The 15,014-nt window shown below is 37.8% G+C and overlaps 1 protein-coding gene across 1 annotated transcript in view; it reads right to left on the bottom strand.

The window, feature by feature from the left end:
• Positions 1–15,014, bottom strand: part of ENTHD1 (ENTH domain containing 1) — a 94,362-nt gene that overhangs the window by 41,543 nt on the left and 37,805 nt on the right. The window contains exon 4 of the mRNA XM_059404584.1: positions 2,955–3,078. Coding sequence (XP_059260567.1) covers positions 2,955–3,078 — 124 coding nt within the window. The remainder of the gene's footprint in view (positions 1–2,954; positions 3,079–15,014) is intronic.

Here is a 15,014-nt window from a genome sequence, read left to right as displayed (position 1 = left end):
AATGATACACAACTATAAATTCATATCTAATGTTATAGGCAAAGTCTCATTGGAACACAGTGAAAGGAAAAACTGGTTATGTAGAAAAGATTTTATAGCAATAGTGACATTTGAGCTGGGCCTTGCTGTTTAAATAGAATTTTGTCAAGCATCCATAACTTTGTGGAGGACGGTGGCAGATTGTATTTTCCAAAGATGACTGTACTAACACACACATCAATCTGTATGCTTTTCTTTCAATATGACATTGACACTTGTCCATAGAGGCGTGGGGGGTCTACATTCCCTCCCCTTGAACTTGGGCGAGATTTTATGATTGCGTTATGAACTGAATGGGAAGGAAGTACCACAGCACGACTTTTGAGATTTTTCAGCTTCTGCCCAGTCCTTTCTTTTACCGGATGCTCACCCTTGGAACCTAGCCACCATGCTGTGACAAAGCCCAAACTAGCCTATGTGGAGAGACCACATGAAGAGGCTCATGTGGAGAGAAACTGAGGCCTCCAGCCGATAGTGGGCACCAACTACGAGACACATGAGTGAATGCGCCTTCAGATGATTCCCATCCCCAGGCTTTGTGTTCTCGGGCTGAGGCCCAAACATACGTCATGGGGCAGAGAAAAGTCATCCCCACTGTGCCCTGTCCTAATTCCTGACCCAGAGAATCCATGAGCAGAATAAATGGTTATTTTATGCCAGAAAGTTTGAGAGCAATGTGTTACACAGCTGAAGTAACTGGAACAAAGACTTTCTAAGGAGAAGAAACTACACAAGTAACAGAACGTTGCAGAGCAACGGGAATGTTGGCAGTTCTGGGTGATGAGGTCACAAATGTTGGCGGCAACCAGGCCATGAAAAGTCTCCTATGACAGCGTGAAGAAACTAGACATCCTATTGGCGTAGAAAACTGTGGAAAGTTTTTAAGCTGGGAAGTGAAATGCATAGACCTGCACTTTAGCAAGACACCTCTGAAATTGGTGTGAAGGAAAAGCAGGAGAAAAGGCAGGCTCAAAAGTAGGAAAACTCCTCCAATCAAGATGAGTTCCAACCAAGGAACATGGTGGAATCATCCTTCACTCAATATGTTTTGTGACTCTTTTCCTCCACAGGGCTGCCTCTTAGGCTCATTTATATTCCATTTCACTTGTATTACAATGTTGGCTGGGGAAACTTATTTCCACACGAGAATGGGCCCATGGATATTCTCAGCAGCTTCATTTAAATGTGCCCAAACTTAGACACAGCCGAGATGTTCTTCAGCAGGTGAATGGGTAAATACCCTGGTATATCCCATTCGGCACTAAAAAGGAAGGGGCTATCAAGCCATGAAAGACATGGTGGAGCCTTCAATGTGCTGCTGAATAAAAGAAGTCAGTCTGAAAAGGCCACATCCTGTGTGAGCTCAGCTATAGGACTTCCTGGAAAAGGCAAAACTATGGAGACAGTTAAAGTATCAGCGGCAGCCAGGGCTTGGGAGGAAGGGAGGAACGGCAGGCAGAGCACAAGGAGTCTGGCAGGGCCGTGAACTAGTCTGTCTGATCCTGCAGTGGCGGATACATGTCTTCAGACACTCGTCCAAACCCACAGAACACAACAACACAAAGAATGATCCCTGATGGAAACCACGGTCTTTGGGCGATGAAAGCGTTAACGTAGGTTCACTGACTGCAACAGATGTAAGGTTGTTCTTGTCTGGAGGCAGGCGTATGTGGGGAAATTTCTGTACCTTCCACTCAATTTTACTGTGAACCTCAAACTGCTTTAAAAAATGAAGCCTATTTTTAAAATGTTGGGGGTGGGGGACTATGAGGGGACATTAGATCACAAAAAAGGTTTTCCTTACCATTCTTCTTTGAAGCTTCTGGATCTGGATCAGTTGACATAAAGTGTATTCTAAGAATATGGAGCAAGCTGTCTTGAAAATGGTAAGCACTTATAACGAATTATCCATGTGAGTAATTATACCATCCTTGTACTACAAATATCACCATAACCCACAACTCCGTGATCCGTGTTTATTGAAATATCCTCCTCATCATTCTCATGATGAGTTTTATAAGAAAATTATATAAACATGAACCCGTAAAAGAAATCTATTCTAATCGACTACAGTTTTTATTTGGATATTGGGGATCTATAGGAGGAGGAAAGCACAGCACGTGGCCTAAAGATGAGGGAGCAGATGAAACTCAAAACATAAGGAGCCACCTCTGCAGTGAGGGAAAGGATGCCTGGCTGAATAGAAAAGCATGGATAAATGAAGGGCTGAAAGATACTAATGAGAATGTTTCATTCCCATCTTGGCAGAGGGTCCTGAGTCCTATTTTTTGAGAAAAGCAAGAGGAAGGATGTATTAAAAATCGAGTTTCTGAAGAACAGGGACAGTATGGAGTGGCTCCAGTGTGAATCAATCAGAGCCCGAGCAGCAGCCAAGCCCAGGTGGAAATGGATATGTCATTTATTGGAGGGCAGTCTGTATCATTTTATACCATACTTTCTCTAATGTTAATTATTCAAGAGGTGATTAGCCAATTTGTGGGATGCCGTACATCTTGCTTTTCACATTTTGGTCCAATGCTTGCTTATGAAAAATGTCACAATTTAAACTCTTTATCAAAGCGAAGTTAACACAAATGAAAAAAGGAACTCTAATTTTTCTGCATTTAAAACCATTCATAAGAGATTTGAGGTTTGCAGTTAATAATTTTCGACACAATGTAAAAGGAAAAAAGCAAAATAGAGGGACTAAAACCCCACTGAAACAAATGTTAATTAAGATTACAGGATCATGTGTGGGTTGAATTCATCCATGCTAGTCTCATCCCTCATTATCGAAGTTAAATTAAAGCCACTGCTGCTGTATTTCGCAAAATAAAATCTGATGAAAAGCAATTCTTGTCAATGCTGCTTATTCATGTTTCTGAGTCGCCTTTCTAATCTTTTAACCAATTTACCTGCATCCCAGAGGTTACAAACGTCTGCTGGTCCTTCTGATAGCCATTTAGTTGACGAGATAATGGAAGGAGGAATTGTCGGCAAAAGTGGCTTTGGATCATCCTCATAAAATAACATCAGGTCCTTAGAGAAAATAGGAGAGCACATGAAGGTTGAAAAAAGTAATTGATCCCAGTGCTTCAGTTTGTTATAGTAGGTGGACAATTTATAAAGCTACAGTGTGTCTATATGGGCAAACATAAACACATTTTAATTGAAAGAACCCATATATAAGTTAGCTATGCACTCGGTGTCCACTGGGTACAGGGTGGTTTTCTACCCTTGGAGATCCTCACTCCTTGATGAAGACAGCTGGTGCAGGCAAGCCATGATTCTCTTTGAGGCATTAACTGTCCCTATCAGCCCTTGAGCTATCTGGGAAGATGATTCTTCTGTTCTACTGGCAATAATAAAGCTACCCATGTGTATCTTTTATTCATATTTTAAAACTTTACCTTTTTATCATGGAGTAAAAAAACAGATGATAATGCAGCCGTGCAGGTTAAACAAATCAGTGCATGGCCAGTCTTGTTTTATCCATATCCTCCCACTCCTCATCTGTTTTATTGTGGAGCAAATCCTAGATGTATCACTTATTTCAGTATATCTCTTGAAATGACAAAAACTCTTTAACAATGATTATTATTTTATACCTAGAAACTTCACAACTCTCTAATGTCATCAATTAGAAACTCATCTTTTCAATTTCTCCTAAGTGCCGTAAGTAGGTTGTTCTATAGCTTGTCTAAGAGAGGATTCAAATAAAGTACATGGTGGGATCAGTTGACATATCTTTTCACCCCCATGAACAGAGATTTGTTCCACAGTACTTTATTTAAGGTATAATTAACATAGAATGCATAAATCTTAAGTGTGGAGCTCAATGAGTTTTAACATTTTGTGTATACCTGTGTAGCCACATTTCTGTCATTCCAGAAAGTTCCTCCAGCTCATTTCCAGCTGACACCATTCCCCTGCTACCAGTACACAGTATTGTACCTTCTACCGTAATCAAGGAGTTTGCCTGTTCTTGAGCTTCCTGTCAATGTAATCATATAGTATGTATTCTTTTGTATCTGATTCCCATGGCTTAACATGTTTGTGAGATTTATCCGTATTTTATGTGTATCAGTTCCTTTTTTTTTTATAAGAAGTATTCCATTGTATGAATATACCACAATTTGTTTATCCATTCTCCTCCATATGTGCATTTGGATTGTTTCCAAATTTCAGCTGTTATGAATAAAGCTACTATGAACATTCTTATTCAAATCTTTTTATGGACAAATATACTCATTTCTCCTGGATATTTACACAGAACTAGAATGGCTAGATCATAGGATAGGTTAGCTTTTAACTTCCTTGAAACTGCCAAACCATTTTCCAAATGATTTGCCACTTCTTATATTTTCAATTTTCATCTTAAAATCATTGTTGATTCATATTCAGTTGTAAGAAATAGTAGAGCGATCCTGTGTATCCTTTACCCAGTTTTCCCTAAAGGTAACATCTTAAAAACTGTAGTACAATATTATCCAGGATATTGACATTGATGCAGTCAAAATAGAGGACATTCTCTTCACCATAAAGATCCTTCCTGATACTTTTTTATTACCATAGCCTGCCCCCCACCACTACTAATCTGTTCTCCATTTCTGTAATTCTGACATTTGAAGAATGTTATATAAAAGGAATCCTACAGGATATAACCTTTTGGAATTGGCTTTTTTCACCTGGCATAATTCCCAGAAATTCATCCAAGTTGTTTCATTTATTAATAACTTGTTCCTTTTTATTGCTCTGTAGTATCCATGGTATAGATGTATCACAGTTTGTTTAACCTATCAAAGGAAATCTGGATTGTTTCCAGATTTTGGTTACTATAAATAAAGTTGCTGTTAACACTATGTACAGGTTTTCATATGAAAATGAAATAAATTTTCATATCAAATAAATTTTCATATCACTGGGATGTATGCCTAAGAATGCAATTGCCAGGTTGTATGGTAGTTGCATGTTTAATTTTTAAGACACTGCCAAACTGTTTTCCAAAATTGTTACACAATTTTACATTTCCACTGGTAATATTTGAGTGATCTAATTTCTCCACATGTCTGCCAAAACTTGGTGTTGTCATTATTTTTTATTTTAGCCACTTTGATATTTCATTATGTGTTTATTTTTTTTTTAAGATTTTAAAAATTTATTTATTGGACAGAGAGAGATCACAAGTAGGCAGAGAGGCAGGCAGAGAGAGAGGGAGAAGCAGGCTCCCTGTTGAGCAGAGAGCCCGGTGCGGGGCTTGATCCCAGGACCCTAAGATCATGACCTGAGCCGAAGGCAGAGGCTTAACCCACTGAGCCACCCAGGCACGCCTATATTTCATTATGTGTTTAAAATTACATATTCTGGGCGCCTGGGTGGCTCAGTGGGCTAAAGCCTCTGCCTTCAGCTCGGGTTATGGTCTCAGGATCCTGGGATCGAGCCCCACATCGGGCTCTCTGCTCAGCGGGGAGCCTACTTTCTCCTCTCTCTCTGCCTGCCTCTCTGCCTATTTGTGATATCTGTCAAATAAATAAAATCTTGAAAAAAATTACATATTCCTAACAGGTGATAATGAACATCTTTTCATGTGCTTATCTGCCATTTTTATTTGCTGAAGTGACAGTTTTTGTCATTTGCCCATTTTCTAGTTGGATTGTTTGGTTTTTAACTGTTAGGATTTTGAGGGTTTTTTTAATTTTTAAAAAAGTAGGCTCCCTGCCCAACATGGGGCCTAAACTCATGACCCTGAGATTAAGAGTCACATGCAGGACTCCGAGAAGTTTTGTTTCGCTTTTATGCTCCCGATATTAGTCCTTTGCTGAATATGTGGGTTGCAAATATTTTCTCTCAGGCTGTAACTTGTGTTTATACCCTTGTGTGATGAAGTCTAACTTTTTTTCTTTTAGGGATCATGTTTTTGGCCAGCCTTAGATCCCAAAGATTTTTCTACAGTAGTTTTAAAAAGTTTGATAGTTTTACATTTTATATTTAAGTCCATAATCCACTTGGACTCAATTTCTATGAGGTTTACATTGAGGTTCATGGTTTTGCCTATGAATGTCCAATTGTTCCAACATCATTTGTTGAAAAGGTTATCTTTCCTCCATTGAATTCCTTTGGTTCCTCTGTTAAAAATCAATTGGCTATATTGGTGTGGGTCTTTCTTGGTTTTCTATCTAGAAAAAGATAGGTATCTATCTCTCCACCCATACCACTCTCTCTTGATTATGGTAGCTATGAAATAGGCTTTAATAGGCAGCAAGATTAGTTCCACTTTATTCTTCTTTTTCAGATGGTTTTAGTTATTCTAGGGCCTATGCCTTCCCATATGAATTTTATAACTTTGTTATCTCTGTATTAAAAAAACTGCTGAAATTTTGACAGGAACTCCATTAAACTTATAGAGTAATTAGGGACATCTTTATTATGACAAATCTTTTAACCCATGAACATGGTATGTTTGACTAGTCTTTAAGTTCCTTCATCAGTATTTTTATAATTATGTATTTTATAATTCTCAGCATACTGATTCTACATATGTTTTGTTACAATTATACCTAAGGATTTCATTTTGGAGCATTAACTGCAAATTGGATGTGTCTTAATTTCAGGTTCAACATGTTCACTCTTAGTACATAAAAATGTTAACTTATTTATGTATGTTGATCTTACACCCTATAACCCTCCTGAATTCACGTGCTGGTTCTATGAGGGTTTTTTGTTGTCGTCCTTGTTTTTTAAGATTTATTTATTTATTTTAGAGAGAGCACAAGCCTGAGCCAAAACCAAGAATCAGATGCTCAACCAACTCAGCCAACCAGGCACCTGAAGTTTGTTTTTGTCATCTCTTTGAGATTTTCTATGCAGACTATCTCAAAACAAGGACAATTTAATTTTTTCCTCTCTATTTTCCATACCTTTTTTTTGTTGCAGTGGCTGGAACTTCCAGTGTTATGTTGAATAAGTCCTGGCCTTGTTCCTGATCTTGAAAGGAAAGCATTCACTGTTAAGAATGATGCTATTGTAGGTTTTGTGTAGGTTATCTTGATCAAACTAAGGAAATTCCTTATTTCTAGTTGCTGAGTTTTTATCATAAATGGGTGTTGAATTTTGTTAATAAATGCTCATCTGCATCAATGACAAAATCCTATGATTTTTCTTCTTTAATTTGTTGATATGATGAATTGCATTGACTGGCTTTCAAATGTTGAAATGTTAAAAATACATGGCTGGATTCGATGGGTAAAATTTTTTGAGGATTTTTGCATCTAATTTCATGAGAGATAATAGTCTATATTATATATATATACACTTTGTAGTTTCTTTTTCTGGGTTTAGTAGCAGAATAATACTTGCCTCATAAAATGAACTGGGAAGCATTCCCTCCTGTTTTCTGAAAGACCTCTGTATGAAAATAGTGTCAATTCTTATTTAAATCTTTGATAGAATTCTCCAGTAAAACCATCTGGGCCTGGAGATTTTTCAGGAGACTGATACTACAAATTCACTTAAAAAATGGTTATAGAACTATTCACGTTCTTTTTCATCATCTTTGAATTTTGGTAGTTTGTGCTTTCTGAGAAATTGTTCTAGTTCTTCAAATTGTCAAACTTATGAGCATAGAGTTGCTGGCAGTAATTCTTTATTATCCTTTTATAGCTACAGGAACTGCAGGAATATCCTATTTCATCCTGATATAGGTAACCTGGGTCTTCTCTCTTCATCAGTCTTGCTAGAAGTTTATCAGTTTTATATTTTTCAAAGAACTAGGTTTTGTTATGTCATTCACTTTCTGTTAACAGTTCTCCTGCTTTCAATTTCACTAATTTCTATTCTTTATTTTCTTTCTTCTGTTTCATGTAGGTTTATTTTGCTTTTCTTAGTTTTTTCAAAGAAACTTAAATTGTTGATTTTACACCATTTCTCTTTTCTAATACAAGCATTTAGTGCTATAAATTTCCTCCCCACAACTATTTTACCTGTGTCTCATATATTTTGATACGTTGTGCTGTCTTCTCATTCAATTCTATGCATTTTAACACTTTCTGTGAGACTTCCCCTTGACGATGAAAAATTTAGGAGTTCATTTTCCAAAAGATTTCAGGTAAGATCCTCATGAGTTTATACTGATATACCTTCAATCCAATTCAGGTCTGTGAGGTCATGACAGTCTCTTCTATCTTAAATTCATTATCTCCTTTCCCTCATGCCAAGAATCCCAGTTCTCAAGGGCACCAAAGATGATACAAAGATGATATTCATTTGATTCATTCCACATTATACTCACAATAATCTTGGGTCAAAAACACCAACATCGTAGAATAAAAACACCAACTGAATGCAATGAGCGTTTGTTTAATTTTATTTTACATTTTAAAGGATTACTTTCTTTAGTATAATATTGTTTTATAATTATGTAAAAATATTTCCAGGATTTCAATAACAAATCTGAAACCACTGTATAATCAAAGGATCCTAGCTTCTATTTATCCTCTCCACCTTATTCCCCTTTCCCTTTATGAGTAACCTCTTCTTTATTTTTAATGTTATAGCTGATATTTTAAATGGTACATCTTTAATATAAAGAAATGGAAAAATCCAAGAATGGACCTAAACATAAATGGGAATTTATTATGTAATAGAAACCACAATTCAAGTCAATGGGGAAAACATGGATTGTTCAGTAAGTGACATTGAGACAACTGATTATCATTTATAAAGATATAGTTTGAAAGATGAATCTTTACCACTCCCCATTCAACAAATAAATTTTTGATGGATAACATTTAAATAGATTTTTAAAATTAAAGCATAAAAGAAGTAGGACCCGTTCTTTACAAAACTAAACACTCGCTTATCACACAACCTAGCAATTGCACCCCTCGGTATTTACACAGAGGAGTTAAAAGCTTACGCAAAACCTATACACAAAACCTACACACAATTGTTCACAGTAGCTTTATTCATAATTGCCAAAAGTTGTAAGCAATCAAGATGTCTTTCAAGAGGTGAATGGGTTAATAATCTTTATATCCAGACCATGGCATATTATTCAGTTTTAAACAGAAATGAGCAGTCAAGCCATGAAGAGACATAGAGGAATCTTAAATGTACATTACTAAATAAAAGTAGTAGTTTGAAAAGGCTACATACTGTATGATTCCAACCATATGACTTTGGAAAAGGCGAGACTAAGGAGATAGTAAAAGGAGCAGTGGTTGCCAGGGGTTAGCAGGCAGAGGAATGAACAGATGGGAGTGCAGAGGATTTTTAGTACAATGAAACTATTCTCCGTGATACTATAATGGTAGATATAGGACATTACACATTTGTTCAAAAGCCAGAGAACACACAACACCAAGAGTGAACCCTAGTGTGAACTATGGTCTTTGGATGGTAACGAGCACTGATTTAGGTTCATTGATTATAACAAATGACCACTCTGGTGTGGCTGTTAATAGTGCGAGAGGTCATATGGGGCAGAGGCAGGTGGGGGTACACATGGGGTATATGGGACAGCTTCTTGCTTTCCATTCACTTCTGCTGTGAGTCTAAAATTGACCTAAAAAATATCTTGTTAGATAAAAAACCAGGATGGGGTGGGTGCCTGGCACAGTTGGTTAAGCGTCTGACTCTTGGTGTTAAGTACCTAACTCTTGGTTTGGGCTCAGGTTCTGACCTTGGGGTCATGAGACTGAGCTGAGCACGAGCCTGCTTGAATCTCTCTCACCCTCTCTCTGTGCCTCTCTCCCGACTCTCTCTTAAATAAATAAATAAATCTTCTAAAAAAAATCAGTAAAAGCCAGGGTGATATTTAATAAAATCTTAGACTATAGAAGGTCTTTCTAACAATGACTTAAAATCTAGAAGCCATAATAATGGAAAGGAAAATTTGATTACCTTTTAACAAAAATTGAAGACTGCTTTAAGGCTGTGCTAGTGTGATTTATAATAAAAATATATTTAGGTTTTATTTACGGTTCCTGGCACAGAGCTCCGTAAGAGCACTAGGAGTATCTTTTGTTTTAATATTTGGTCTTTGATCCCCATTCCTGACACAGAGCTCCTAAATCCATTGGAATTTTCAGGGCAATCAGAGCGTCTTTTGTTCTATGAAGTGATTCTTTTTCTTTCTTTTCTTTTCTTTTTTTTTAAATTAATTTTTTATTTTTTATAAACATATATTTTTATCCCCAGGGGTTCTTTTTTTTTTTTAAGATTTTATTTATTTATTTGACAGACAGAGATCACAAGTAGGCAGAGAGGCAGGTTGTGGGGGGGCAGGCTCCCTGCTGAGTAGAGAGCCTGATGTGGGGCTCGATCCCAGGAACCTGGGATCGTGACCCGAGCTGAAGGCAGAGGCTTTAACCCACTGAGCCACCCAGGCCCCCCTATGAAGTCACTCTTGATGGGCTCCTAGACAGCTTCAGGATGGGGACCGGTCATCGGAAAGACCAAGCCATGATTAGAAGCCTGGAACTTTGTCCCACATCCCATCCTCCCGGAAGGGGAGAGATACTGGAGATGGAGTAAAGGATCAATCACGCCTGTGTGATGAAGCCGCCATGAAAACTCCAAATATTTTGCGTTCAAGGTGCTTTGGGTTGGTGAATATATGTACATGCCAGGAGGGTGACATAGACCAATTCCATGGGGATAGCAACTCTTGCACTTGGGAAACTTCTGGGCCTTACCCTATGCATTTCTTCATCTGACAATTCATCTGCATCCTTTCTCATATCCTTTATTATATAATAAATCACAACTGTAAGTAAAAATTTTTATGAGTTCTGTGAGCTGTTCTAGCAAGTAATCAAACCCAAGGAAGGGGTGATGGGAATCCCAATTTCTAGTGGTGGGTTCGAAGTGCAGGAGACAACTCTGGGCTTGCAATAGGCGTCTGAAATGGGATGTGGGGGAAAGGGAGCTTTGGGGACTGTGCAAGCAGCCTGTGAAATCTGATGCTATCTTCAGGTAGACAGTGTCAGAAATGAGTTAAATGGCAGGACACCCAGCTGGTGTAGCAGAGAATAGCTTGGTGTGTGGAAAGCCCACATCTCTGCTGTCAGAAGTGAAGTGTGACCACAGTGTGAGAGGAAAAAAGAAACAAAGGAAGAGCAGTGTGCTCTCCTTTCAAAAAGGCCTAAAAAAAAAAAAAAAAAAAAAAAAGCCATAAAGTAAAAAATCAAATGTAAAATTGAAAATGAATAGACAGATAAAGAAGCAGACAATGGGCTAATCACTTAATAGCCAAATAGCTCTTAGAAACTGGTAAGAAAGGGGCGTCCGGGTGGCTCAGTCAATAAGCCTCTGCCTTCAGCTCTGGTCCTGGGGTTCTGCGTCCTGGGATCGAGCCCCACATCAGGCTCCGTGCTTGGTGGGATGCCTGCTTCTCCCTCTCCCACTCCCCCTGCTTGTGTTCCCTCTCTCACTGTGTCTCTCTGTCACATAAGTAAATACAATCTTTTAAAAAGAGAAAAAGAATCTGTTAAGAAAAAGAGAAACCAGGAAAAAATGAGCAAAGGATATGAACAGAGTTCATAATAAAAAAGAAACACAAATTCCCAATAAAAACATCAAAATTTATTCTAATCTTACCTATAATTATTGTGGGACAAAGTAAAACAAACTTTTCCCACCTCTCAGACTGACAAAAATGTACAAGATGGTAATACTTCGTTATTTGCGAAGATGAAGGGATATGCTTTTGGTGGATATAAATTGTGCAACTCTGGGGAGGGCAGTTTAGGAGGACTCTTCAAAATGAAAAATAAATGTAACCTTTTAATAACTCCACTTTTAGGACAACATCAAAATCAATGTATATAAGAGCCATTATTACAACATTGCTTTCAATAGACAAAAACATAAAAATATTCAGGGGGTGATGAAATAAATGAAGATTCATTTACGCATCAAGAATACAGCAGTTATACAGACTGATAGAGAAAGGAATTCATAATCTATAGTTTAGCAAAAAAAATTTGGGATGATATATATTCAATGATTACACTGATTACTTAAAAAGATGTCCAAGATGTATCGCTTAGTTCACAGCACACTGCGGAGCAGTACATACTGAATGGATCCCTTTAGGTTAAAGAAATGCACGGACACAGAAAATTTCCCTCCCAAATCTCAAAGAACCTAGTTAGTAATGGATGCCTCTGAAGAAGGGAATAGAAGGTGCACACGGAATTAAGAAGAAACTTTCACTCATTACCATTTCATATCGTTTGAACTTTTCCCCATAATTATCTTCCAACTCAAAAAGAATAAAAATACAAACATGAAAATAAAAAAGGACTTTTAAGCATGAGGTAATGACGCAGAAAAGAAGTAAAGGGATGCTGGGTTAGCATGATTAGAATGGGTATAATTTCCACTTCCCTAAGAGCTATGATGAGTTCAAATTTTTGCAAACATAATGAATGATATGCTAATAAACCCGAGGATAAAAACTGTTTACTCTTTCATTTAGCAAAATAATAAACAGAGACAGTAGGAAATAAACATTTATCTTCCATCACTAGCAATTTAGCAACTCACAACTAGACTGAAGGCTTTGGTCAGCTTTAATTTTGTGTGAACCAATTCGTAGCATCCCTATCTGTTGCTATAGAAACAACTGTGACAAAAAAAAAAAAAAAAAAAAAACCATAACCCTTATTATTGAATCTCCTCAAACAGGAAAAGAGAAAGGTCTTTCAAGGTGGCGAAAAGCTACATATAACCTTACTAATTAGCAAATTTAATAATAAAAATTCTGGACAGTACGCAGAGAGAAAACATATCCTTGTCTAAGTGTCATACATTCGCAGGCTTTTCTTAGTTTTGAAAGTATCACAGGCGAGCGCCGTTCTGCTTTTGAAAGCCCTATTCTGTTAAGAATTTTATTTACTGCTTTTAGATCATTCTTTCATTTGTAGAAAGAGAATAAAGAGGTTTCTATTTAAAGTTTTTAAAAGATATTTTTAAGCACCCTTCATCTGCCTAAGCAATCAACAGTATCATTTCTATTTCATTCTTATTAAGAACATGAGCGTTTTAATGTAGATGTAGTACATTTGGCAACAACAATTGGATTTTACTGTTCAGCCTGGTAGGTGTTGTCTTCTGCCACAAAAGGAGATTTCTGAAGAGGACATACTGGGTTGCATCAAATGTTCCTGATGGTAAGAAGAGGAGATGCTTGTCAATAGAATGATGGAATCGTGTCACGATATAGTGCTAATGAATTGAAAAAGGAAAATCCAGCTTTAAACTTCTTTTGAGAGAAGGGCACCATTTCATGCTAACTGATGGAAGATGCTGAATGATGTAAATCAGTTATAGTGGTTCCTCTCAAGTAAGAGAAAACAGTAATAATGAGAAGTGGAAGACTGATACAAAAAAGCCAGGTGCTATTTTATGCCTTTGTTAGAGTCCAAAGCATGTAAGATTATTCAAGTCTATTTTCTCCCTTAAAAGCCAGCAGCAGCAAATAAAACTGGTCTCAAATTTAAGAATCAATTTTACTTAGAGTCAATTTTTAAAAAATAATCTGATATAGGAAAGACTTTAGGGTTTGAAGCCAACAGCTAAGAAAGAAATCTTGAGACGTCTTTGGTGTAAAAAGGTGGTTTTATTAAAGCATGGGGACAGGACCTGTGGGCAGAAAGAGCTGCACTGGGGTCTTGAGGAGCGGCCGATTATATACTTTCAAGTTGGGAGGGGGTTAGGGATGGTGTAAGCCTCCCAGGTATTTAGGAAGGAAGGTTTTCAGGATCCTGAGGGGGTTAACTATTGTTGGGAAAAGTCATTTATTATTGTTTAGTAAGCTCTCAGTCATGAGACCCTTCAGATGTATATCAGTGGGTCATATGCTTGGAAGATGATTGCCAACATGTATGGCGGCGGGGGCGGGGGGCAGGAGTGGGAGGGTAGAGACAAAGGAAGTTTCCAAAGGCATCTTTTTATGTTAAAGTAGACTTACAGGGTCCTGGAGGTTGGGTTAAGATTACCTTTTGCCCTTGGCAAAGTATTAACATTTAGGCAGCTGAGTCCCTAGAGGAATGTCACTCTGCCTGTTTCAAGGACTTATCAATGGACTATAAGTAATAAGGAAATTTGACGACTTTTCTTCTGCCTTTGCTTCCCACGTCATAATCTACAGATTTTCAGTCTGTGGGCTACAGTGCAATTAAGGAACAGTGAAATTTTAATTTTATGTACTTTTCTGAGCTGCTAGAAAATCAGGTAAATCTAATACCTGAGTTCGGGAAAGGGTTGGGAACAGATGGTGAATAAATAATTCCAGCCACTCTCACTGGAACAGTGGCAGGCCAAGCGGAAGACCAAATACGTCTCTTTTACAAGAAAGGGAAAGAGGGAAGTTAATATGGAGCATCTACTATTCAGTCATATCTACTATTCAGTCATTTCTTCATTAACAAATATTTGGCAAATAAAGATTCAGTAACGAGTAAGACTAAAATGGTTTCTACTCTCAAGGAGCTTGCCTTAGAAGGAGAAACATACACAAAACAGAAAAACAAATGAGCGAATGAGATCATTGCAAATAATCTTGAGTTGAACAGATTGCCAGTCAAGATGGTTTTCTAAGTTCACACTTTGGGGATACCAACCTTCCCCAAACACACAGCAATGGCAGAGAAAATACGAATGTTAAAATTAAAGACACAGGTCATGCTCAGAAACAAGACATCTTCATGGATAAGAGCACGAACAGAAACATGATGGTATTCAGAACATGCGAGGAATTCTCAAAACTCAATGGTGATAAACAAACAGTTCAATTAGAAAATGGGCAAAAGGGGCACCTGGGTGGCTCAGTGGGTTAAGCCATTGCCTTCGGCTCGGGTCATGATCTCAGGGTCCTGGGATTGAGTCCCGCATTGGGCTCTCTGCTCGGCGGGGAGCCTGCTTCCCTCTCTCTCTCTGCCTGCCTCTCTGCCTACTTGTGGTCTCTCTCT

The sequence above is a fragment of the Mustela nigripes genome, chromosome 6 (assembly GCF_022355385.1).
Source record: "Mustela nigripes isolate SB6536 chromosome 6, MUSNIG.SB6536, whole genome shotgun sequence".
Lineage (NCBI taxonomy): Eukaryota > Metazoa > Chordata > Mammalia > Carnivora > Mustelidae > Mustela > Mustela nigripes.
Note: the sequence above shows the minus strand (reverse complement) of the source record. Positions and strands in the feature narration are given on the sequence as shown.